The sequence below is a fragment of the Nicotiana tomentosiformis genome, chromosome 12 (genome assembly GCF_000390325.3).
Source record: "Nicotiana tomentosiformis chromosome 12, ASM39032v3, whole genome shotgun sequence".
Classification (NCBI taxonomy): Eukaryota; Viridiplantae; Streptophyta; class Magnoliopsida; order Solanales; family Solanaceae; genus Nicotiana; species Nicotiana tomentosiformis.
This window is the reverse complement of record NC_090823.1, coordinates 61137064-61162915: the sequence shown is the minus strand read 5'-3', so window position 1 is coordinate 61162915 and position 25852 is coordinate 61137064. Positions and strand designations below refer to the sequence as shown.

The 25852-nt window shown below is 41.2% G+C and overlaps 1 protein-coding gene across 8 annotated transcripts; it reads right to left on the bottom strand.

The window, feature by feature from the left end:
• Positions 1-15935: 15935 nt before the first annotated feature.
• Positions 15936-24337, bottom strand: LOC104086189 (nonsense-mediated mRNA decay factor SMG7-like). Of its 8 annotated transcripts, XR_011412537.1 has the most exons (10): positions 24026-24337; positions 23257-23354; positions 23057-23185; positions 22189-22800; positions 21960-22082; positions 20063-20295; positions 18206-19973; positions 18004-18124; positions 17740-17890; positions 15936-16435 (listed from the first exon to the last, which is right to left on the bottom strand). XR_011412537.1 is itself a non-coding variant. In XM_033653427.2 (9 exons), exons 3-8 carry the CDS (start codon positions 23126-23128, stop codon positions 18026-18028), a joined length of 2907 nt encoding a protein of 968 aa, XP_033509318.1. In that variant the 5' UTR covers positions 23129-23185; positions 23257-23354; positions 24026-24337; the 3' UTR covers positions 17805-17881; positions 18004-18025. The 8 variants fall into 8 exon arrangements, 3 of the variants coding, with proteins under 3 accessions (XP_033509318.1, XP_033509310.1, XP_070047537.1); XR_011412536.1 differs by having other exon boundaries at positions 17740-17903; positions 18004-19973; XR_011412533.1 differs by having other exon boundaries at positions 17740-17881; positions 18004-19973.
• Between the last annotated feature and the right edge of the window lie 1515 nt (positions 24338-25852).

The following is a 25852-nucleotide window of genomic DNA, read 5'->3' as shown; positions in this document are numbered from 1 at the left end:
CTTGGCCTCCCAGGTGGCCTCCTGGTTCCGCCATAGTACTTTCACGGAGGCAATTTCTTTATTTCTCAGCTTACGGACTTGCCTATCAAGAATGGCAATTGGAATTTCTTCATAAGTCAATTCCTCGTTAACCTCAATAGCCTCAGCTGGAACAATAAGCGACGGATCTCCAACCACCTTCTTCAACATGGATACGTGGAACACCAGGTGCAGTAAAGACATCTCTGGAGGTAGTTCAAGCTTGTAAGCCACCCGACCAATGCTCTGAAAGATTCTGTACGGTCTGACATACCTCGGACTCAACTTCCCTTTCTTACCAAATCGCATTATACCCTTCATGGGGGAAACTTTCAAGAATACCCAATCATCCTCTTTAAACTCTAAATCCTTACGATGCACATCCGAATAAGACTTTTGACCACTCTGAGCAGTTTTCAACCGTTCTGTAATGATTTTAACCTTCTCCATAGCCTGATTCACGAGGTCTGGTCCTATCAACTCCGTTTCCCCAATCTCGAACCATCCAATGGGAGATCTACATCTCCTACCATATAGAGCCTCGAACGGTGCCATCTGAATGCTAGCATGATAAATATTATTGTAGGCAAATTCTATGAGCGGCAAATGATCATCCCAACTACCTTTGAAGTCAAGAACACAAGCGCGCAACATATCTTTGAGCGTCTGAATAGTCCGCTCTGCTTGCCCATCGGTCTGCGGGTGAAAGGTTGTACTAAGATTCACCTGAGTACCCAAACCTTGCTGAAATTTCTTCCAAAAGTTAGATGTGAATTGTGCCCCTCGATCTGAGATAATAGAAACTGGAGTGCCATGCAACCCGACTATTTCCTTGATATACAACTGAGCATATTGTTTTGCTGTGTCAGTAGCCTTAACAGGTAAGAAGTGAGCTGATTTTGTGAGTCAATCCACAATCACCCAAATCGAGTCATACTTACAAGACGTGCGAGGTAGTCCCACCACAAAGTCCATATTTATCATTTCTCACTTCCACATTGGAATTTCTATGTTCTGTGCCAACCCACCAGGCCGTTGGTGTTCGGCCTTTACTTGTTGATAATTTGGGCGTCGCGCCACAAAGTCTGCTACACTCCTATTCATATCATATCACTAGTAGACTTCCTTAAGATCATGATACATCTTTGTAGAGCCAGGATGCACGAAATACCTAGAAGTGTGAGCCTCGGTCATGATTCTTTCACGGAGACCATCAATATTTGGAACACATAGTCGCCCTTGGTACCTTATTGTACCATCATCCATGCCAAGAGAAAAGTCCATGGTCTTATGTTATGAATCCTCTCATTCAATTGTACCAACAATGGGTCATTGTATTGCTTTTCCTTGACTTCCACAACAAGCAATGATTCAGTCCTATTTTGCACAATCACTCCTCCTTCACTAGAATCCGCAAGACGAACTCCCAAACTAGCCAACCGATGAACCTCCTTGGCCAACGGCCTTTGATATGCCTCAAAGTGAGCACAACTGCCCATATATTTCCGGCTAAGAGCATCCGCTACAACATTAGCCTTCCCTGGATAATACAGAATATAGATGTTGTAATCCTTGAGTAACTCGAGCCATCTTCTCTGCCTCAGATTCAATTCTTTCTATTTGAAAATGTATTGTAGGCTCTTATGGTCCACGAATATATCCACATGGACCCCATACAGATAATGACGCCAAATCTTTAATGCAAATACCGCCGCCGCAAGCTCTAAGTCATGTGTTGGATAGTTCTTTTCATGATTATTAAGTTTCCTAGAAGCATAAGCTATCACCTTGCCATGTTGTATTAATATACACCCAAGTCTGATTCTTAAAGCATCACAATATACCACAAACCCATATGTACCGTCTGGTAGAGTCAACACTGGTGTCGTAGTCAATCTTGATTTCAACTCTTGGAATCTCCTTTCACAAGCATCTAACAATTGGAACTTAACCGCCTTCTGCATCAATTTAGTCAATGGAGAGTCAAGGGTAGAGAACCCCTCCACAAACTTCTTGTAATATCCAGCTAAGCCCAAGAAACTGCGAATCTCAGTTGGGGTAGTAAGTCTAGGCCAATTCTTCACTGCTGAAATCTTTTGAGGGCCGACCTTAATTCCTTCTCTAGAGATGACATGACACAAGAATGTGACAGATTCAAGCCAAAATTCACATTTCAAAAACTTCGCATACAATTGGTGCTGATATAGAGTCTGTAGAACTGCCCTGAGATGATCGGCATGGTCCTCTCGACTTCGCGAATATACAAGGATATCGTCAATAAACACAATCACAAAAGAGTCTAGGAACGACTTGAAAACTCGGTTCATAAGATCCATGAAAGTTGCCGAGGCATTTGTTAGCCCAAAAGATATTACCAGAAATTCAAAGTGCCCATACCGGGTCCTGAAAGCGATTTTCGGAATATTCTCCTCTTTGATCTTCAATTGGTAATACCCGAATCTTAAATCGATCTTGGAGAAGTACTTAGCACCTTGCAATTGGTCAAACAAGTCATCTATCCTTGGTAATGGGTACTTATTTTTTATTGTAACCTTGTTGAGCTACCGATATTCAATACACATTCTTAGCAACCAATCCTTCTTTCTTACAAATAGAATCGGTGCGCCCCAAGGAGACACACTCGGCCGAATGAAACTCTTCTCTAACAAATCCTTCAATTGTACCTTTAGATCCTTCAATTCTGTCGGTGCCATTCTGTAAGGGTGGAATAGATATAGGTTGCGTTCCTAGCATCACATCAATCCCAAAATCAATTTCCCTATCTGGTGGAATCCCAGGGAGCTCATCCAGAAAGACCTCCAAAAATTTATTCACAACCGGCATGGACTCAAGTGTAGGTGCCTCAACATCGGTGTCCGTAACCCGGACCAAATGGTAAGTTAATCATCTTTGTGGCCTTAAGGTAATAAATAAACCTACACTTTGGCGCCACATCATCCCCCTTCCATTCAATCACTGACTCATTTGGAAATTAAAACCTAACGGTTCTGGTTCGACAGTCAGGCTTGGCAAAACATGAATAAAGCCAATCCATCCCCATTATTACATCAAAATCAACCATCCCCAATTCAATGAGATCGGCCATGGTGTCCAGATCATACACCATGACAACACAGTCCCTATAAACCCGTGCGGCCACAATAGACTCGCTAACCGGAGTAGATACAAAGAACGGCTCATGAAGTTGTTCCGGTTCTATCCAAAATTCCATAGCAACATAGCTAGTGACATAGGACAAGGTGGAACTGGGATCAATAAGAGCATACACATCATGAGATTGAACATTCAATATACCTGTGACAACATTCGGAGAAGCCTCTAAACTCTGGCAACCCTTCATAGCATAGAAACGGTTGGGTCCTCCCGAACTCAGTGTACCACCCCTAGCTGCACCACGCCCTGCGGATGCTGGGGTGCCTCGAGCTGGAAGAGGTGCTGCAGATGTAGTAGCTGCAGAACTGGCTGGTTGTGTTGCACCCCTGCCCATGCTCTGGTGAGACGAACGGCAATCCCTCTGAATGTGACCCCCCATACCACACTCGTAGTATATGGGCTGGTCCATGAAGCGGGCCCCAAAGTGCATCTTCCCACATCTAGGTCATGGGGGCCTCCGCTGCTGCTGAAATCTCCCACCAGGCCGACCATGCTGGTAGGATCCCATATTGTCCTGGCTGGGCCTAAAATGGCTCCCCTACTGCTGACTGGGCCCCGATGGCTGCGCACTGACCGAAGACTGAGCGAAAGACTGGGATGGCCCTGATGACCCTCCCCTATGCGCTGACCTGCCACCACCACCACCACCACTACCAGGCCTTGTTACCCCATTGTCGTTCAAACCAAGCACGGCACTAGAGTTGATCCCAAAGCGGTTAAAAATGCTAGACATGCCGAAGTATGATGGGACTTCAGATACTTGGGAACACATCACCACCTATACAACAGAGGTAAAGGGAAATGATTTAGCTCTGCACGAGATTGAGTCAATCTAACTGAAGAAATTCGGGGAGACCCTTACGAAGGGGGCCCTGACATGGTATTCATTCTTGATCGAGCAGTAAATAGATTCCTTCAAGATGCTCGTGGATTCTTTAATCAAGGCCCATGCCGGGGACAGAAAGGTACAGGCTCGAAAGGTCGACATATTCGGGATTGCACAATGAGAGTCTGAATTGCTGCAGGAGTTCGTGACCAGATTCCAGAAAGAAAGAATGTTGCTCCCAGCCGTACCAGATGAGTAGGCAGCAGAAGTATTTACTAAAGGACTAAATCCGAGAAGTTCTGATGCTTCCCGTAAATTGAAAGGAAGTCTGCTCGAGTTCCAGCTAACAACATGGGCAGATGTTCACAACCGTACGAGTCAAAGATAAGAATTGAACATGATCATCTTGGTTTTCCGGCATCAACCAATGGTCGGGACCGAGAAAAGAGTAAGGAGAAATCAAAGGATGATTTCGACACAGATCGATGGTCTTCAAGGGGTCAGTTTTTGCCCTATGAAAGGGCCAAAGGACGCAGAAAATATTTTCGATTGGCAGATAGGTTTGCCACTGATAGGAGAGTTGATCGTGGCCGGAATAACATATCATTGCAGGATAAGGAGATATCAGGTTCCAGAGATTCCTCCTACCCTAGTCTATCCGAATACAACTTCAACGTCAGCATAGTGGAGCTGGTATCAGCTATGAGGAATATTAAGGAAGTGCGGTTCCCGAAGCCAGTGAGATCTGATCCCAGTCAAAGGGATCCTCGCAAATTACTATGGCAACATTGCTGAAAAAGGGCCATCTCAGAGAATTCTTAAGAGACCGGGCTAAAAACAAATACTGCCGCAATCGTGATAATGTGAAACCTTCGAAAGCAGGAGAAGATCCTCCACACTTGAGGATCAACATGATTTTTAGGGGAAACGAGATGAAAGGTGTGATTTTTTCGGCGACAAAAAAAATAAAGGTATCGGTAACCCACAGTAAGAGACTCCGGGAAGTCGTTGAAGATGAAATTACTTTCACGGAGGAAGACACAGATGGACTATTGCTGCCGCACAATGATGCCTTGGTAATCTCTTTAAATATCTTAGATTTAAAAATTAAACGTGTTTTGGTGGACCCAGGAACTTCAGCCAATATTATCCAGTAGAGAGTGTTGGAGCAAGCCAAGCTGACCGGAAGCATTATTCCGGCCACAAAACTCCTCGTCAGGTTCAATCTGGCAAGCGTGACAACCCGAGGAGAGATCCTGCTGCCCACGAATGCCGATGGGGTGATGAGATAACCCTTTTTGAGGTAGTAGACGGCGATATAGGTTACAATATTATCCTGGGGAGACCATGGTTGCATGAGATGAAGGTCGTGTCGTCAACATATCATCAATTACTGAAGTTCCCAACTCCCGAGGGAATTAAACAAATAAGAGGAGATCAATCAATGACAAGGGAGATGAACGCAATCTCAGTTTCTAGTAGCAAAGGGAAGGAACATGCAGCATAGAAATTACAGGAACTGTCGCCTGCTCCCAAGCCAAGCGAAGTCAACCAGGGGAGGAGGAGTCAGAATCCTATCAGGTACCAAGATATTTCCAGGTACCAGAAAAAACGGACGCGACAAAATCCAAAGCGAAAGAACTTGAACAAGTCGCGTTATTTGAAAAATTCTTGGAAAGGAAGTTATAATTAGGGACAGGACTAAACCCTAAGCTCAGGTCTGGATTTATCGAATTTCTTAAATTTAATGTTGATTGTTTTGCGTGGTCGCATGTGGATATGACAGGTATCCCGCCAGAAGTGGCCATGACCAAACTAAGCTTGGATCCTAACATCCCTCCGGTAAGGCAGAAAAAATGTCATATCGCCGAGGTCAGAAACAAATTCGTCAAAGAAGAGGTAACTCGTTTGCTTGACACCAGTTCAATCCGCGAGGTAAAGTATCTTGACTGGCTAGCTAACGTAGTAGCAGTTCCAAAGAAGAATAATAAATTTTGCATGTGCTTAGACTATAAGGATTTAAATAAAGCATGCCCAAAATACTCGTTCCCATTGCCAAACATTGATCAAATGATTGATGTGACAGTCGGACACGAGTTATGAGTTTCTTCGTTGCCTACTCTGGGTACAACCAAATCAAGATGGACCCTGAGGATCAGGAAAAAACCTTCGTTCATAACGAACTTCAGCACATATTGTTATAATGTGATACCTTTCGGGCTAAAAAATGTCGGAGCCACTTATCAGCGGCTCGTAAACAAAATGTTCGAGAAAAAAATAGGGAAAACCATGGAATTTTACATAGATGATATGTTGGTTAACTCTTTGAAAGTAGGTGATCATCTTAAACACTTGCAAGAAACCTTTGACATCCTAAGAAAGCACAACATGAAGCATAACCCCAAGAAATGTGCGTTCGGGGTCAGCTCTGGTAAGTTCTTGGGATTCCTGGTGTCGCAAAGGGGGATCAAGATTAATCCCGATAAAATTAAAGCCATCGAAGACACCACAGACCAGCTAAGCGTGAAAGAGGTTCAAAGGTTGACATGGAGACTGGCCGCTTTGAACAGATTCATTTTCCGGTCTTCGAAAAAATGTCATCATTTCTTTTCACTACTCAAAAAGAAGAACAACTATGAATGGACTCTGAAATATCAGCAAGCTTTGAAGGATTTGAAAAGATATTTGTCAAGTCCTCCATTACTATCAAAACCAGAGGAAGGCGAAGCTGATCTACTTAGCGATCTCGGAGGTAGCGGTAAGTGTCGTTTTAGTCTGTGAAGATGAAGGTATGCAATCTCCTATCTATTATGTTAGTAAAATTTTAACGGGAGCAGAAACTCGCTACCCACATCTGGAAAAATTGGCCTTAGCTCTCGTAGTCGCCGCTCGAAAGCTTAGGCCTTGTTTTCAATGTCATACGATAGCCGTGGTGACTACTTTTGCCCACCGAAATATCCTTCATAAACCTGAACTTTCAGGTAGGATGGACAAATGGGCAGTCGAGATGAGCGAATTTGACATAGAGTATAAACCTAGGACTGCAATTAAGTCACAAGTTTTGGACGACTTTGTGGCCGATTTTAGTCCGGAACTGCTACCTTTGGCTACCAAAGAAGTAGTAATGATGTAAGAATCGACATCAGGAGTTTGGACTTTATTCACGGATGGAGCTTCCAATGTGAAAGGGTCCGGGCTCAGCATAGTGTTAATCTCGCCCTCGGGGGAAACCCTAAGGCAGGCCATAAGAACTGTTCCTCCGACTAGCAATGAAGCAGAGTATGAAGCTTTGATTGCAGGACTCGAGCTGGCCTGGGGACTGGACTCTAAGGACATAAAAATCAAATGCGACTCCCAATTAGTAGTAAATCAGGTCTACGGGATCTTCGAAACCAAAGAGGAACGCATGCAACAGTATGTAGTGAAAGTCCAGGCAATGCTCGCACAATTTAGGGAATGGTAAATTACCCACATCCCAAGAGAAGAAAATGCGGAGGCAGACGCACTGGCCAATTTGGGATCGTCTACGAAAATGAAGGGATAAAACTCTAGTACGGTCGTGCAGCTTATGCATTCGGTATTAGACGCAGACAGCTATTACAAAGTAAACGCGACCAATTTGGTATGGGACTGGCGAAATGAGAACATTGACTATAGCGAGCACGAAAAACTGCATGAAGATCCCAAGACATCTCAAGAGCTGCACACTAAAGCAGCTCGATACAGCTTCAAGGGAGGTCAATTGTATAGAAGATCTTTCCAAGGCATGTTGGCCCGATGTTTGGGAGCATCCGAAGCTAACTATGTCATGTGAGAAGTCTATGAAGGGATCTGCGGAAATCACTCAGGCGTGGATTCCTTAGTGCTAAAATTAATTATGGCAGGATATTACTGGCCCCGGATGGAACAAGACACCAAGGCTTATGTATAGAAATGAGATAAGTGTCAGCTCTACGCATCATTGGTACATCAACCGGTAGAGCTACTACATTCAGTTTTGTCGCCCTGGCCATTCATGAAGTGGGGAATAGATATAGTCGGTCTGCTTCCACGAGCCCCCGGTAAGGTAAGATTTCTTATGATTTTAACGGACTCTTTTTTTAAGTGGGTTGAAGCAAGTCCTTACCAGAAAATCGGCGAGCACAAAGTGGTACATTTCTTGTGGGAGAATATAATTTGCAGATCCGGGATACCAAAAGAGATAGCCTGCAACAACGGGCCATAATTTATAGGCACAAAGGTCAAAAAATTCCTTAAAGACCTGAAAATCAAAAGGATCACGTCAATACCTTATCACTCGAGTGGAAACGGTCAAGCAGAATCAACAAATAAGATGATTATCCAAAATCCCAAAAAGAGATTGGAAGTAGCTAAAGGAAAATGGCCCGAAGAACAACCAGGAGTATTTTGGGCATATCGAACAATGGCCAAATCAAGCATGGGGAGACTCCTTTCTCTTTTGTGTATGTTGCGGAAGCTTTTATCCCAGTGGAACTAGGGGAACCTACCTTGAGATATTTACAGGCAGATGAAGAAACAAACAATGAAGCAATGTTGGTCAAATTGGAGTTGCTTGACGAACGCAGGGACTTGGAGCATATAAGGATGGCAGCACAGAAACAGAGAATGGAAAGATATTACAATCGAAGATCCAACCTCCGTTATTTCAAAGTAGGAGATTTGGTTTTAAGGAAGGTAACTTAGAACACCCGGGAGCTCAACGCAGGGAAGCTGGGTCCAACGTGGGAAGGCCCCTACCGGGTTTCAACTGTCACCAAAAAAAGGTCATACAAATTGGAAGATCAAGATGGAGTTAAGTTGCTGAGCAACTGGAATGTGGCACACCTCAAAAGGTACTATTGTTGACAAGCATCACCTATATTGGAAGTATGTGTTGCACTATTTTTCCCTTCGTCCAGTTTTTGTCCTAATTGGGTTTTTCTAGCAAGGTTTTTAACGAGCTAGCAACGAAAGGCATACTACGAAGGAAGCTTTGTCAGCAGAAGTAAGACCTTTAAATGACAAGGCATGCAAGCAATGAGCCACTACGGAGTGGTTAGATAGTCTTTTGCTCGGTAGCGAAGTTCCTACCGGGAAATAAAGTTTGCTATCAAGCCAAAGGTTACCCGACCGTTCACGAGTGCAAGCCACTGGGGGATTGTTAGATAATATTTGTGTTGAAAGCAAAAGTTCCTAAAGGGAAGTGAAGCTTTCTATCGAACTAAAGATTATCTAACCATTCACTAGTGGAATCTACGAAGGAGCAAGACTTCCAGTGTTCGAATTCGCATTCTTCACATTTGAACACTGGGGGGAATGATATGAGAATACGGAAACAATGACTGCCACATCAACCGAAACTATGAAATACAAAAATAAAGTTGTATCATCGAGATCGGGGACTGCGCGGCCAGCCCCATAGAAATAATTTGTACAAGTTAGCCACAAGTAATGTCAATTTCTTTTTAGCACAATGAATGCTTATGTACTTTTGAAAATGGAAGAAATAAAGTAAAGTCCTTTTATTTTTATCTTGTTTCTTGTTCGACTGATGAATTAATTATATCATTTGAAAGTTTTAAAAGTGTTTCAAATGTTAGTGCTGTAATGAATATGAGACGTCCTCTTCAAGAGCACCGTAAACATAAGAGGGCCCTATCTTATGAAACCCTCACGGTAAAGGGTTGATTCTGGAAGAGCTTATGCCTGGAATCCAAATGCTCTCGGGGAAAAATACACCTGAAGCCTTGCATAATTCGACGCAAAGAGAGACTTGCGCAATACTTAAACGAAAAGTAGGAAAAGAGAAAAACTTGCGCAATACTTAAACGAAAGAATACTTTTATATACAACAAGTGTGCCAAGCAGCACAAGTACAAAAATATGGAAAAGAAAGAAAGTAAAGAGCTAAATTACTGCACGCCTGGAATCTGGAGGAAGAGAAGCATCTGCACCCATGGGAGAAGTAGGCGGATTCGCCGCAGGCTCAATATCTTGGCCTTCACCATCTTGGACTCCAGAATCATCCCTTTTGGTTCTTCTTCAGCTCCCGAGAACTCGGAACCGGAACCAGAAGAGTCGGTAGCATCGGGTTGGACCGGGAGACCTCTTCGGGCAGTTGACTCCAGCTCACGGGCCTTAGCAATTTCGGCATCAAAGTCAATGACGCCGCTTTGGCCTCTTCCAAGGTTTTTCTCCTCATGTTATACATAGAATATATGTTTTCAACAATGAGGGAAGCCTCTCGGCGCTGAAGCTCTTCCTTAAGATGGTCAACCTCGGTCGAAAGGTTATCCTACTCAAATCTAGCAGCCTGGAGACTGACATCAAATTCACGGACAGTAGAGTTAAAAACTTTATTGTGCTCTATGCCTCTCTTACAATCGGGCATACTTCTCCTCGGCAGCAGCAACGTCTTCAGTTTTGGAGTTCAAGGCCACCTACAAGTTATTCAATCTTTCAGTAGAGTAAGCCTCGTGATCGGATGCAGCAAGAACGGCATTGTGGACCTCAACCCATTTTGCCCTAGCTTCTTCAAATTGTACCCTTAACATGGCGGCCTCTTGGTTGAGGATCACTACCTCTGGCTCGCTTTGTTGCAACTGAGCCTCTAACTCAACGGCCTCAGCAGCTCGTGCTTCCAATTCCGGGAGACGAGCAGCAGTTTGCTCTCGCTCAGCCAACAATTGATCTCGGTCGGAGGTGAGTTCCTCCTTATCAAGAATCAACCTTTGAAGGCTCTCGGAAGCAAGGAAGTTAGCCTGCAAAATAGAAATACAAACTAAGAACCCTGCTATAACAAAGATAGAAAAAAACAACAGAGGAAACAAAGTTTGTTCCGATGCTGCGTTGTGCATGGCATTGTTCAACAAACACTCTCCGGAGAGAGATTGTATTTTATTCATATCTTTTTCTGAAGCCAGAGGCTTCAGATAATTAGCAAGTTCCACCGGCCGGGACAGCAGATGGCATCCGGTAGAAACCAAGGGAGAAGGCAGAGTAATTATGCCCCAAATTCCCATGAACTGGGGACTGGGGAAGAGTGACATCCTCCTCTTAGGCGACTGCGGCTGGTGGAGGCGATGTAGCGGTTGCTGGTGGCGAAGGTAAGGTTGGAGAAGAAGGAGATGAAACTGATGGCGTTGTAGGATGAGAAGCAGCGGCGGAAAATGCAGTGCTAGTTGTTGGTTGCTCATCAATCGAAGACGGAAGAGACTGGTACTAGCCTCATGGTACCGAGTACGGCAACTGGGACTCAGAAGCGAGAGTTAGAATCTTCCACCATATCATATTCCCTCCAGAGCGTCGGGGCATCATCTTCGGTTGGCGTAACTAACTCAACAGATTGAGCATTCTGTTGAGCTGATGAAGGTCGTCGTCTTTTATGTAGAGAAGCCCCCTCATCACTGGCTCCTCCATGATCATCGATCACCATAGTATCTATGGTTGGCTCGGGTGCGGCGCTTATCACCACAGCGTCCGCGGATGGATTGGGCGCGGTGCTCTTCGCCTTTTTATTTTTTCCCTCAACCGTTGAGGAACGTCACCTTTTTTGTTGCTTGTTCTCCGGCCGGGGACTCCGAGAAGAAGCACTTGCACCGAAAGCAGGCACGGTGACACCTGTTCGGGAAAAAGCCTCATGCAGCAACCTCGCTGCATCAGTCGGGTCAGCCAAAATGTCCTTCTCGGGGACGGTAACAGAGCCCTGCGGAAGACCTGAATTCAACAGTGAAGAAAGGTTAACCAATTTTCCTATACGAGAAGTAAAAAAACAAGATAAGTGCAACCTACCATGATTTTTGGCCTTTCACCCATATTTAAGGGCCAGTTCATTCAACTTGCGGATCTCAGGCGTAGTGACATCCAGAATATTCTTGACCCACTGGTCCAAGCCTTCAACCCTGGGTGGTGTCCACCGAGTTGCTGAAATAGTGAAAAAAGAAGGATCGGTAATAGCATGGGACAGTCTTAAACTAGAAGAAAAGGCAAACGATGAACTTACGAGTACGGTTCCATAATTCAAGAAAGGATGGAGTCATGGCCGGAATGATGTCCTTAGTGGAAACCGCAACGAACCGCTCCATCCAACCACGGTCGTTGTCATCGTCCATGCTGGTTAGCAAAGCATGGTGGCCACGTTTGCTGAAATTTATCATTCCCCCACAGAAAATTTTGGGGGAATAAAGGTTCATCAGCAGAGCCAGGGATAGCTCTTCTCCCATCTCCTGGAATACACGCCGAAGACAAGCAACAGTCCGCCATACATAAGGGCTCACTTGTGCCAAGCAGACTTGGTAACGAAGGCAAAACTCCAAGATAACGGAGTCAAGTCCCCCACTCAATAAGAACGGGCCCAGAGTAAAGGGATACGTATAAACATACGTAAAACCCTTCTTGTAGAAGGTTACCTGCTCCGCCAGGTCGGGAGCGATGATGTTTAAATCTTGACAACCACAATCTTCCTTCACAACAGGGATGCTAGAAGGACGGATGGAAGAAGGATACATGCCAATAGCTCATGTTTGGGGGTTAGCAGAAGGGTACTTCTCTTCGAAGTCCTTAGTTGTAATAAGCTTTCTGGGAATGATGGTGCTCACCGTGGGAGGAGCAGCATCATCAGCACTTTATTTGTTCTTCGAAGAGCTGGAATTTCTAGAAGATGAGGCCATTGCTGCCAGAAGAGAATAAGGGTTTTTTCTTTGAAGAAGAAGATTTGAGGAAGTGGAAAACAAGTATGAGTTAAGCAAAGAGAGTTTGAGGGAGTTTGGAAATTATGAAGTGTAAAAGGAGAAGGTTGATACGTATAAGTAAAGGAATAGGCGGCTAAAATCATGGCCATAATCACCTCGATAACCGGCAAAAGTGTTGCCGAATCATGGGATGACGCGTGTTCGGAGCATTAAATGCGCAGAGACATGCGTCTAATCAACCATCAGAAATTTTTCAGAGCGAGTTAGAGAATTTTCTGCCAATTTACCAACTTTCCGGTGACACAAGGTTATGCCGCCGGAAAACAGGGAAACTATCTGTGTAGGATAAAATATGTTCATATTAAATGCTCGCATGATAAAGCGAAACGTGGAGCCGAAGATAGAAAGCAAACAGGTGTGAAGGCAATGATCTCATTTGATCCCGAAAGAAATGGTGTTCATAAAGGCGAAATAAATGTTTGTCACCTGATGGCATTTAATGGAGAATATTCTATAGCATTAAGTATATATCCGTTATAGAGAATATGGCATTCACTGTCTACCGTTACACACTCTTCAATTGCCCTCATAATTGACATTCAAGAGGGGCTTGATCCTAGGACCTTGTTCCCTAGGTGCGATTATAAATAGTGAGCTTAACAACCATTGTAGGGGAGACGAATTTTGTGACAAGCATATACTATACTCTGTTCAAAGCTCAATAATATTTTATCTCTTGCTTATTAATATTGTTACTATTGCCTCCGAAAGCTCTGCTCCCGGAACCAGAATTTCTGTTGTTTTATCTTGATTTCCACGCTGTCTTATATTCTTGTTTAATTTATTTGTCGTTTCAGGATCAAATCGATTCACTTGCCTATAAATCACGTATAAATTCAACTATACCGTTTTATGGGTAAACACCATCCATATTATCCATTAAAATGGATTGGATAATGAACTTATTAAAAATGAGTCAAATATAGATAAGAATCATATCATCCACTTAAAAAATGGATAACCAATGAGTTTAAATTTTACATTTGCAAAGACTAAAATTGGAGGTTCTTCAAGTTGAGAAGCTAGAAATTCTCCATACTCAATAAGTCATGGATAATATGAATATCCATATTATCTGTCGGTTAACTCATTTTCTATCCGTATTAAATATGGGTAAGATCGGATAATTTATCGGTTTTTTGTATTTCCCGTTTTTACCTGCTCATATCTGACTCGATTCGCCCGTTTGGCACCCCTAGCTAGATCCCTTTCAAACCCAACTTTTATGAACTCAGCACCGACGGGGCTGCCCTTGGTAACCCTGGTAAGGGTGGTATTGGTGAGGTGATACGAGATTCTATGGGTAACTGGGTTAGGATTTACCAGAATGTCAAGCCTTGTTTCAAGGGCTTCAAATTGTTCAACGCTTCCACCATCACCAATTCGAAAATTGCTATGCTTACAAATTGCAAATTTATGTTATTCTGACATTATACATGATTCCAGGTTTGTGATTCGCCAGCTGGGTAATCCACCTATTTACACAGTTAGGGAGCAGAATATGGTAGCTGATCTTTTGGCCAAGCATGGTTGCAGAGCAGATGGCCCAATCACCAATCAATTTCATTTTGAAACTAGTTGATGCAGATACAGCTGGAAAGTGTTACTATGGATATATCCGTTTTTGTACTACTATGAGTGGATGTACTAGTTCTACTTGCCACGACTTTACGTTGGGCAATGAACTCTTTTTGTAATGTGCCAAGGGAGCTCTCCTCCCTGTGATGTTGGGTACTTGGGTTTTAGCTTAATGTAAGAAAATATCTTTAATTTATTAAGATAAGTTCTATTTTCTTAGAATATGTAATATACATCCATGTTATCTTGTTTATATATGGATTTTGATGTAAATCTTGAGCTGGCATATCACTAATATTAGATTGGAAGAAAGAAGCAAAGATGCAGCCACATGACACAACTATAGGAAAATTGAAACGGAGAAGTTGCATACTATCTCCTTTTATTATAAGTTACTTTATTATTTTTACTTTAGGCTTTGCAGGATTCAAGCGACAGTGTAGTTGCCAGAATAGTTTCCACCTAAGCAACTTGTGCTTCTTGTGTTGTGTTGCGAATCAGTAGTAATCCCTGTTTTGGCTTTATGTATTTGCAGAGCAAACCAGAAGCTAAAGCCATGAAAAAGTGCCAGCTATTTTATGGCTGAGTTATGAAATTTTTATGGCAGCGCCGGATGAATGCACTGCTTTGAAGTCTATTAATAGGAAATGAATTACAAAGTCTTCTGAAATGTGGGAAACGGAATGTAGGTTTAGTCCGACATGAGAGAAGCCACTGAAATTTGCCAGTCTTTTCATGTACTACAGTATTGTGCTTATTCAAGGACGAGGAAAAATAAAATATGACAAATAAGCAAGAAACGACGACTCCCAAGATTTTTTTTTTTGCGATTGTTGACAAGTTAATAGTTTCAAAATAGAGTCCCAGGCGTTCACATAACGCAGGGGAAGAAACAATGTTACCCTGCCTTTTAACACTAAAAAGCATAACTTTTGGGCACAAAATTATTTGTTCATTTTGCGCTTCTGTAATCAATTTTAGTAAAACTGCAAATATATAATACAAAGAGAATTCAAGCGAAAAGGATTTTCCTTTGACCGGATAAGACTATACTAGTTAATCTTGCTGACTGTTGGCCCCGAACTTGGATAGCACTGGAGATATTTACAGCATCATAACAGAGCCAATGTTTGCTACTGGCAAAATCAAGGCCAGAATACGACACAACATTGAAGAACGAAAAGGCATGATGCACATACCAGAAACAAAGACAACAGGGTGCCTAGCGAAACAAAAGGTTTGGGCATTCTCTCAGCTTGGGAAAATGCCATACCAAGATACAGATGACCAAACACTAATTATCCAACAACAATCTGTAACTGAATCATAACAGACTATACTAGTTAATCTTGCTGACTGTTGGCCCCCAACTTGGATAGCACTGGAGATATTTACAGCATCATAACAGAGAACCAATGCTTGCTACTGGCAAAATCAAGGCCAGAATACGACACTTAAAACATTGAAGAACGAAAAGGCATGATGCACATACCGGAAACAAAGACAACAGGGTGCCTAGCGAAACAAAAGGTTTGGGCATTCTCAGCTTGGGAAAATGCCATACCAAGATACAGATGACCGAACACTAATTATCCAACAACAATTTGTAACTGGATCACAAGCAGCATAACAAATTCAAATAACATACATGACAGGAGATTGCCACTAGTTGACATTGAAACAAATCAAAAGTTGAGATAACCATATGCATGCATAATCACATACTTATTTCCATACAACATCCATAGTTACCCCCTGATAACTACTACTACTCCATGATCTCATGCAAAATCCCATTGAAGAATTTTCAGGAAGACATGTTAACTGCTGCCATGATATCCACTTACTTACACATTTAATATTTGGAAACTGCTCATCATCATCGCATGTAGCAGAACTTTGTAAGAGAAATCTCCTATCAGATAGGTAGACTAGCTTCTCTCTCATTGACACCAACCAGCAATCCACCAAAATCTGGCATACCAACCGTGCACCATCCAAACAGGCAAGGTTCTTACTTCCAAAGCTCCCAAACCCTGCACCTACTGACCTCGGTCTGACATGTCGAGTCTGAAGAGCTAGGCACAAGCTGGTATACACCCAAAAAAGTGAGTTATTTTTTATAAATATATTGCTTGGATAACTGAGAAATCCATTATTTTTGTCTTCGAAGCTCGGTGGAAAGTGGGTCCTCTCACCTTACTCTCCTAAGTGAGAATTTTTAAGAAAGGGTAAACTATGTCGATGCATAACCAGGGAATTAACCTTAATAACCTCAAGTTGATAACAGGAAAGAAAGGGTGTGTTTGGTATGAAGGAAAACATTTTCTTACTTGCTCTCTGGTGTTTAGTTAGGTGGCAGAAAATATTTTTTAAAAAATATATAATTTAGGAAAACATTATAGGAGAAGAAATGTGTACGAGCGAGAAAAGGTGGAAGGTCGGGGTCTAGGGGCTAGGGTGGGGTGGAGGGGGTGCGTGGGTGAGTTGGGTGGGTGGGGGTGGCACTGGGGGTTTTGGGGGTGGGTGATGGAAATGGAGTGTGGGTGGGGTGAAAGGGTGGCAGGGTAGGGGTTAGGGGTAGGAGTGGGAGAGTGAGGGGTGGGGGTGGTAGAGGGGTGGGGTGGGGGTGAGAAATAGGATGGGGAAGGTTGAAAAAGAGATTTGAAAAATATTTTACTCTTCTTGGTGGGGAAGTCATTTTCCTCCAATTTAAGGAAAATGTTGTTAGAGTCCATGAGGAAAATGTTCACCAAAACATTTAAGCCAACCAAATATGTGAAAATTGAAAACATTTTCTAGAAAATATTTTCCTTCATACCAAACACACCCAAAGTGTGGGAAGTTTTAAATTGGAATTCAATAGCTGAAGAATGAAAATATCATAGTTATTCAGGCACTCATTTTCCTTCAAATAAGAAAAGCATAATAGTACTCAGATTCCAGCCCTAAGTTAACCCCAGCCCCAACAAACGTAAAAAAAAAAAAAAAAAAAAGAAAAACACCAGTGTCCCCAAATACTTTCCAGACCCAACCAGCAAAAGCACATAATAGTTATTAAGCTCGCTCATAGAAAATATCAGTGTAATGAAAGAGCCATCAAGAGCTTGAATTTGTTCTTAGATTGGAAATTATGTAAATTCTTCGGGGGGGGGGGGGGGGGGGGTTCCTCATACCCTAGGTAGAAAAAAAAAAATGAGGGGAACTTTCTCAGCAGACTATCGAGAAAACAAAAGCCATCCCCTCATTAATGAATTATCAAAAAATGTTAAAAGTGTGTCCAACATATTAACTAATCGTGTGGACTCAAATGCAACAGTAGAGATCCAAGAGAATGGGAGAAGGAGGGAGGAAGGGAGGGGAGAGTAAGGGAGGAAGAGAGAGCACGAATACCTGCTCAACAGCAAGTGCCCACAACACTCCAAGACCATCCATGCTGCGAGAAAACTTAATTAACCTTGGCCACACTGCAAATACGATGGTTGAACGTCATAGCAACAGGCCGCTGGACATCGCCACGGTAATTGTTAACAACCTGGAAAAGCTTGAGCAGCCAACTGTAAGAAAGATAAAATGCAGGGCTCGGAAAGATAAAAGCAGTCATAGAGAATGTGTTCAAATAATTCTCTGTTAAGGTACAGAAAAATATCATTTTACCATCTAATCTCCTGTATCCATATCACACAAAAAAACGGCCTTCCCACAGAGACTGTCCTTCATGCCGCTGAGGCAGTTCAACAGACTGTTGGTTTCCACTCTGGAGTTGCTGAGGTTGCTCCTGGTACAGTTTTAATTGTTCAGATATCTGATAGTCCTCCCAACCTCTCCGGTTCCCTGATTGCACATGCAGAGAGTTTACCTGTTTCCCAGGGAAAGGAAAGCTCACCATCCCAACGGAGCTACTACTCTTGCTCATTGAGTGGTAGTTTTGTGTTGAATGATTAATGGAGTTATTGAAACCAATGCTCTGATGTGATGAAGGCAACTGATATCCAGCCAGCCAGCTATAGTCATCCATAGGAGGAAGAGTAGTATGTTCATTCTTTATGGTCATTGCTGAAGAAGACTCCTCCAGGACTTTCGAAGGAACAGAACCAAAGCCTGGAGGCGGACCCAGATGCCTATTAGGTCTGCTAACTGGATTTTTCCTTATGCCTGTTGACATGACTGATGGGGACTTAATTGACATGCTATGAATACCAACTACTGAGGATGAAAGTGAACTGAAGTTAGATGGTATGGCAGCATCTGGGATATGCACAGGAATATTATTTGTCATGCCAAAATTGAAAGACTGGGGAAAAGGGACAGAATATGGCATAGGTGGAAATACTTGATCTTGCAACTCAGATATTATAGCTGGACCATTTCTTATCATGTTCAAGCTGCCAAATCCATTCATAACAGCAGCTCGTTCAACGGACCACAATAAAGCACTTGGTTGAATGGGCTGCATATATTGGCCACTGTTATTGGCAATACTTGAGGGTGGCCTTGCACTAGCATGTAATGCACTCTGCATGATCAATCCATCAAGTGCAGCTGAAAATGGACCCATTTCTTTTCCTAGACCAACAGAGGCCACGCTAACCGCAGGAGGAACACTGGCAGCACTAACACCAGAAACATGACCTTCTGAGGTCATCATGTTTGAAGCGCTTCCATTCACATGCTTTTCTACCACCGATGGCTTAAAAACAATTACCTCATCTTCTTCCTCACCTTCCACATACAATTGTTGCTTTGGCTGCAGAGCTCCTACAGTTAACTGCCCTGCAGCTGAATTCTCCAACTCAATACCACTCAATTTGGGAACTTCCATGGAGCAATTAAGCGCATAATCATCAGATACTTGAGGATCAATGCCAAGGATGAATTTCTTTGCTCTACCGTCAAAATATATTCCCTCTTCTCCAACACGGACCACATTAGCAAGAGCCTTTCCTGCTGCTATTATCCTCCGGAGACGTGATTTCTTCTCTTTGATGCCACCATCACCACCAAAGGAATGCTTCCTTGAAAAATCAAGGATAAGTTGTGCCGGAAGAAAAGGTATAAATCCTCTCAGCTCAAAATCCTCGGGTAATGCAAGACGATTATCGCTCTCTCCTTCATCATACCTGCTCATATTGAAGAAGCACGCATCATCCTTGTCATAAGCAACAAACTTAAACCCACTAGACAAAAGCTTATTAAAGAAAGCAATGTAGTTCTTCCAGAAAAATGATCTAGCCCTGGTTTGCTTCTCTTCTGGTTCGTTGCCAAGTGCAACATCTTGACGGCTCGCTAACCATTCTACAAACACCAAAACCCCTGGCAAAAGGAAGCTTGTTGTGGGATCATTTAACTGGACACATCTTTCAACTACATGACCCATGAACTCAAACACAGCAGTGAATGCATTCTGTAGAAGAACCGATCTTTGTAAAATCTCAGCATATGACTGGTTTTCGCTTTCCTTATTCACGTTATGAACAGTGAATATTAGGATGGCCACGAGCCTTACAAAAGCCAGTTTACAATCGGCAGTGTCAGAACCAAAATTATACTTCTCATCAGTCCCAGAAGAGAGAAGCTCAAGCAGATCATTTTTAACCACCGATTGCACTTCTCCAAAAGTCTCCAAACTGGTTAAGGCAAACAGAGCAATAATATCTTAACGATATATTATAGTCAAATATCAGAGAATTGTATTACAGCATGGACAGGAAAATACCTAGTGCGAGTGAAAAGAATACCATTCAATCGAACAAATCTTGTGCTGAAGGTTTTGAAGATGTCAGACATACTAGAACCTTTTTCCTGGACTGAACTTGCTTCAACCCTACCATCTTTCAGTGGATGCCTCGTTTCTCCTTTACTTCTTCCTTTGCCAGTTGTACGAGGACGTACGGCCTTGGTGGAGGAAGCTTTAGTATCCCCCACAAGTTGAGAGTAACACTGACGGTTCTGCCAAAAGATGATAACAGATGTCACTGTTCACAAATTTTTCAAAGGACCAATAACATCTAATTAAACAAATAAAATTTACATGAGGAACAACAGAAATCCACAATTTATTGGGTTGCATAAGTTCTCGGTGATTCACATTGATAGTTAACATGCGTTCAAAGTAATAGAGTTAATCTTACCATTCAAAAGATAAAACTAAAGGTCATCGACACGAGAGTAACATCACTGACTCTTGCAGTAAAGGTCACTCGAAATAGCAAATATTCTGGAAACCGCCAATGTCCAAACCACGCTAAACAAAAAAAATTGAAATTCCTCCCCAATCTCTTTCGGAATTACAAAAATGATACGCATGTATGTCAAAATTTTAACAGATTCCTATTTCTACTAACAGTGGTAGAGCCAGGAATACTAACGGCATTCAAGAAAATAATGAAAAAATGCCCCATTTCTATTTTTTAGCCACTTTTGCCACTACACTACAAGCTTTTTTATTTGAAGTGGAATCAAAAGTCCCTACCTAACATGTGGCACTCCACTGTCTACTAGGCCACAAGAAACGGGTACAGTACAACTCTACATACATAGCATACAATTAAACATTCTCTAAGCCACAAACCAACTTCATTACCTGTCTATGGTTAGCTATTACATAAATCGTCAATATTGTCCGCTATTAGAGCAGGTTACGGTACAACATTCTTAGCTTTACCAAAATCATTTATTGTTATGTACCACAAGAAATACCACGCTGCTACAAGATATTTGCGGCAGTTCTAAAACAGACAAGCAGGAGATATATGACATAATTCAAGCCATTCTAAATAACTCTCACTACTAAATCTTTTCCTGCATCCGCATATGAGTAACATCAAAAATCTATTTTCTCAAGAAGGCACCAAGGATGAGAACCATGAGGTCTCATATTCAAATCCCAGCAGAAACACTAGGTGTTTTCTTCTCATTTGTTCTGGTAGGAGGCAACAGGTATCCCATGGAATTAGTCGAGGTGCATGCACACTCGTCCTGACACCATGGTTATATACCCAAAAAAAAAAGAACGTACCAAGCCAACAACTAAAGTAAAGATCTCAATCCAGACTAAATAATACCTAGTAGTCATGATCCTACATAAGAAACAAACTCCAGTTGGTCAATCATAAACATTCTCACCACCAACATAAGGATGCAACTTTTCCAACATAAAAAACAAAGAATCTACTTCCTCCATTTCAATTTATGTGACGTAGTTTGACTCAGCACGGAGTTTAAGCAAAAAAGAAAGACTTTTGAAACTTGTGATTTTAAAAGCTTAAGGATAAATGCATTTGTGGGGCTTTCAATTTGCGTGGCTATAAAAGCTTCTCACTAAGGGTACTAAGGGTAAAATGGATAAAAGAGAAAGTTTAAAGTTAAATTATTTCCAAATGTAGAAATATGTCATTATTTTGGAATGGACTAATAAGGAAAGTGCGTCATATAATTTGAACCGGAGGGGTTCCTAAATCAATTATCTAATGACCACATTACACAAGAGAGAGTGTGTGTGTGTGTGTCTGGGGGAGGCGTCATAAATACAGGAGAAAAAAAGAAAGAGCTGTCAAGGATCTTAACCGAACTACCAGCAAGATTTTGAAATATCTTCTCAATAGGCTGTTTACCTTCTCAAATGCAATGATCAAGTTATCCCTTGCCGTGGCAAAAGGGCTTTCTACTGCAAGACTGCGAAAATAGCGATAAATAGCCACAAGCTCATCATTGGAATAGGAAGCCAGTATTGCAAGCTGAGGAAACGCAATAAGCCATCACAATAAGAACAGTCAGAAAAACAAAATGTTTCATATGAAGGTTACTCAATAATGATATTCCCCATTTGCTCACAGAAAATACCTGGTGATGAGGATTGCCACTTGAAGGCCAAAGTGAAGAAGCTTGCAGGTAATAACACGAAGCAGCCGCAAAATCACAAGCTTTGGAATCACCCACACCATATAAGCCTTTGTACCGAGCAAGATCGCCAAGATAAATCAAACAACTATGGCAGGATATCAATCCTTTCTTCACCTCCACAGATTTGTTACCATCTTTAGAGGAAGGAATCTGATTTTCTTGATCATCAGAGAATAATCCCAGCGGCAGGCCATACTTGGCCCTAATATTTAGCATCAAATCATGATAAAAGCCTGTTGCTTCTGAAAGAAAAGTTTTAAACTGTGTTCTGATCTTTGTGACGCGATCAGGTCCACTACGATGGGGAACTTTCCCATTCTGAGAATTGGTTGACACACTAGAATTTACAGCAGCATTGAAGTGTGCGCGCAATTCCTCAATTCTCCTGTAATGCAACTGCCACAAGGCATACTCTATTTCATGTTGTTCTGAGAATGCATTATCCTCAAGGATGATAGCTTCGTAGTTTTCTCGCATTTGTTGCCATGCACTTGGGTCAGAAGGAACTCTAGCTTGTGCTGCTTTTCTACGTTTATTCTCCAACTCAACATTCTTTTGGGGAAAAAAATTATGTTAAGTAAAAAATGTCAATTACAAGCTCCAAACAAGTAAATATGCAGCTGCTCTTTTTATGCAAGAAGATAAACTAGACAGATATAGCTAGCAGCTTTACAGACAACAAACACGTCTTTATGCAAGGATGTCCAACTTGCAGCTTTACAAGTAAAGCAACACAAATGAATGCATGATTGTTTTACATATATAAACACTCAATTCAAATGGAAAAGCAATCAGATGATAAGGCAACCTTGTTGTAGAGGCGCTGAACTTGCTCGCGAGACAAATGATCGACAGCACTATCCATTGGAATGGTCATCATCCATCAATTAGACCAAACGTCTCCAATGATTCCAAAAGCAACACCAAAACATTTAATCTGCAGGATAACATCTCAATAAGATATCAATAGGTAATTATTTAAAACAGAAAAAGGAGATGCAACCTTACACCCATCAATCAGCATCCTACGAGTGAAATTGTGAAGCGACTATCATATTCACAACCTTACTCCAATATGACAAATGCGTTCTTCAAATGAAATAACACTGCAACACGAGCATACAAAAACCACAATATTACCATTTTTTAAGTTGACAAATAGCTGCAATACCACATTCAGTCTTGAGTACGGAAAAAAAAAGGGTCCAATTTAAGGTATAAAAATCACATTTATGCCCAACAAGTTTCTCTTTTTCTTTTTCTTTTTTTTTGGGGCCAAATCACTTCAAACTTGTAAAATAACCACAATATTGTCATTTATATTTTTGGTTAAAAAAGGCAAAAGGCTTAAGCTGTAACAACCATCATATAAGCCCCGTTTTTTCATACTCACTTCGAAACTGTCAATTTACATTATATAAGCTGAGACCAGCTTTTGGAGACAAACCGATTTCAATTATACTAGCAGAAACTCTAATCCACAACGAAAAAATAAAATTATCATCATTATTTTCGAAACACACAATCATTGTTCCCATAATTAAATAAATAAATAAGCAAACCTGATTTTCCCAAGATTCTTATCAAAGACAGAAAAAATTAGACTTAAAGACAAACGGTTCACAAGAGAAAAACAATAACCAACCAAAAAATTTCACACACACCCGAATACAAGAAAAACCTTAATAAGACAAGAATATGAAGAAACAGATCAAATATTCCCAAATTCACACATGCAAATTCCAAACAAAATCTACCCATATAGCCAAGAACTTACCTAAAACAAAAATCAGATCTAGGGAAATCCCACTTAGAATCGCCTAGATTCATCCAAATTCTTCGAAGTGTAAGCCTTATATGTATATGTATGTAAAATCCACGTTTAGAAGGGGTTCAGAATAGTAGGGTTAGAGGATATTTAGAGCTATTTTGAAGCCGTAAGAGAAGAATGGGGGAGACGAAGAGAAAGAGGAGAGAAGAAGAGAAGACTTTTTACATGAAAATCATCGGAAAAAAAGGCTTCTATTTCTTTTTTCTCTTTTTCTTTTTTCTTTTTCCTCCTTGGTGTGGTCGTAGGCGGCTCTATCACACCGTCTCACAATCCTACCCAAAAGTCTTATCTTTAAAGCTTGTTTGGAAAGCCGCATAATTGGGCGTAATTATATAATATGTCACTCTAGCCAAGTAATTATTCTCTCTGTTTAAAAAATATAAATATATTGTTATTTGAATAGTCAAATAAAATTTTCTTTTATCATATTTTTTACAAATCTATATCTATATTTATTATTTATTATTTATCTATCTATATATATTTAGTATCTATCTATCTATATCTATGTCTATATCTATCTATATTATTATAAAAGTATGAATATAATGTTAGTTTATAAAAATAACCTTATAATATTAAGCATAATAACTCACAATAAAAGGACATAACTGAAATTCTAGACATTTGTCATCCTATTAGTTTTAGGACATAATACTACAAGTTAGGACTCCTACATGATTACCTTTAGGAATCTTACGAATATAACTAAGTTGTCACTAAGTTGAACGTAGTGTATTTACTAAAAGGGTCAAGATTTTATAAGCAGGAGGGCTAGTGTATTTACAAGTTACAAATATCACTAAGTTGAATTATTCTAATTGCACTTCACGCTCCAAATTTTTTGATGATTAAATTTATCTTTCTTGGGTGAAACGGGGATATCTTGATTGGGGAAAAGAACGGGAAAATACCATATGATCCAATATATCTGACAAGTCGCACTATACGTCAACCCAAGATGCATCTTCCTCTCCAGGACTTCGGAAAGGAACTTTTGGAACACCAATAGGCATTAAATGAAAGAAAGAACTAAATACTATATTTCACTTTGAGGTGAAAACGTAACAATTTTTTTTATTGTCGTTATAATATTCATATTGGTTTTTATCGTATTTATTTTATCCATAGATTATAAAAATTCATAAAGAAAGACATAATGAATAAACTCAAATTATTATGAATAGGTCTTTCTAATAATAAATAAGTATGGACACATTCGCTCGTAGAAAATGGGATCAACTCCCCCATTGCGTATTGGTACTTATCGAGTATAGAATAAATCTGCTTCTCTTTGTTCCTACGAATAGAATTATTCCATTATTACCAACAGAATAAAACACCCTTGTTCGGAAATAATCGACTGAACAAGAGTGGTCCATAGGATAGTCATAGTATAGTCTCTTCCAATGCAATAAAGTTATGTAGTGTCTATTTATCTTTGATATAAGGGGTATTTTCATGAGTTTGCCTTGATATCGTATTCATACCATTGTATTGAATGATCCTGGTCGGTTGCTTTCTGTTCATATAATGCATACAACTCTGGTTGCTGGTTGGGCCGGTTCGATGGCTCTATATGAATTAGCGATTTTTGATCCTTCTGATCCTGTTCTTGATCCAATGTGGAGACAGGGTATGTTCGTTATACCCTTCATGATTCGTTTAGGAATAACCAATTCATAGGGCGGTTGGAGCATCACAGGGGGGACTGTAACGAATTGGGGTATTTGGAGTTACGAAGGTGTAGCTGGAGCACACATTGTGTTTTCT

Excerpts from the sequence above, each read along its gene's own strand:
- LOC104086189 (XM_070191436.1), bottom strand. The coding sequence starts at position 23,128 with ATGATGACCATTCCAATGGATAGTGCTGTCGATCATTTGTCTCGCGAG. Across the intron at positions 22,083-22,188 it reads GTGGCAATCCTCATCACCAG|CTTGCAATACTGGCTTCCTA; the intron begins GTATTTTCTGTG and ends GCGTTTCCTCAG. Across the intron at positions 20,296-21,959 it reads TGATCATTGCATTTGAGAAG|AACCGTCAGTGTTACTCTCA; the intron begins GTAAACAGCCTA and ends ATCTTTTGGCAG.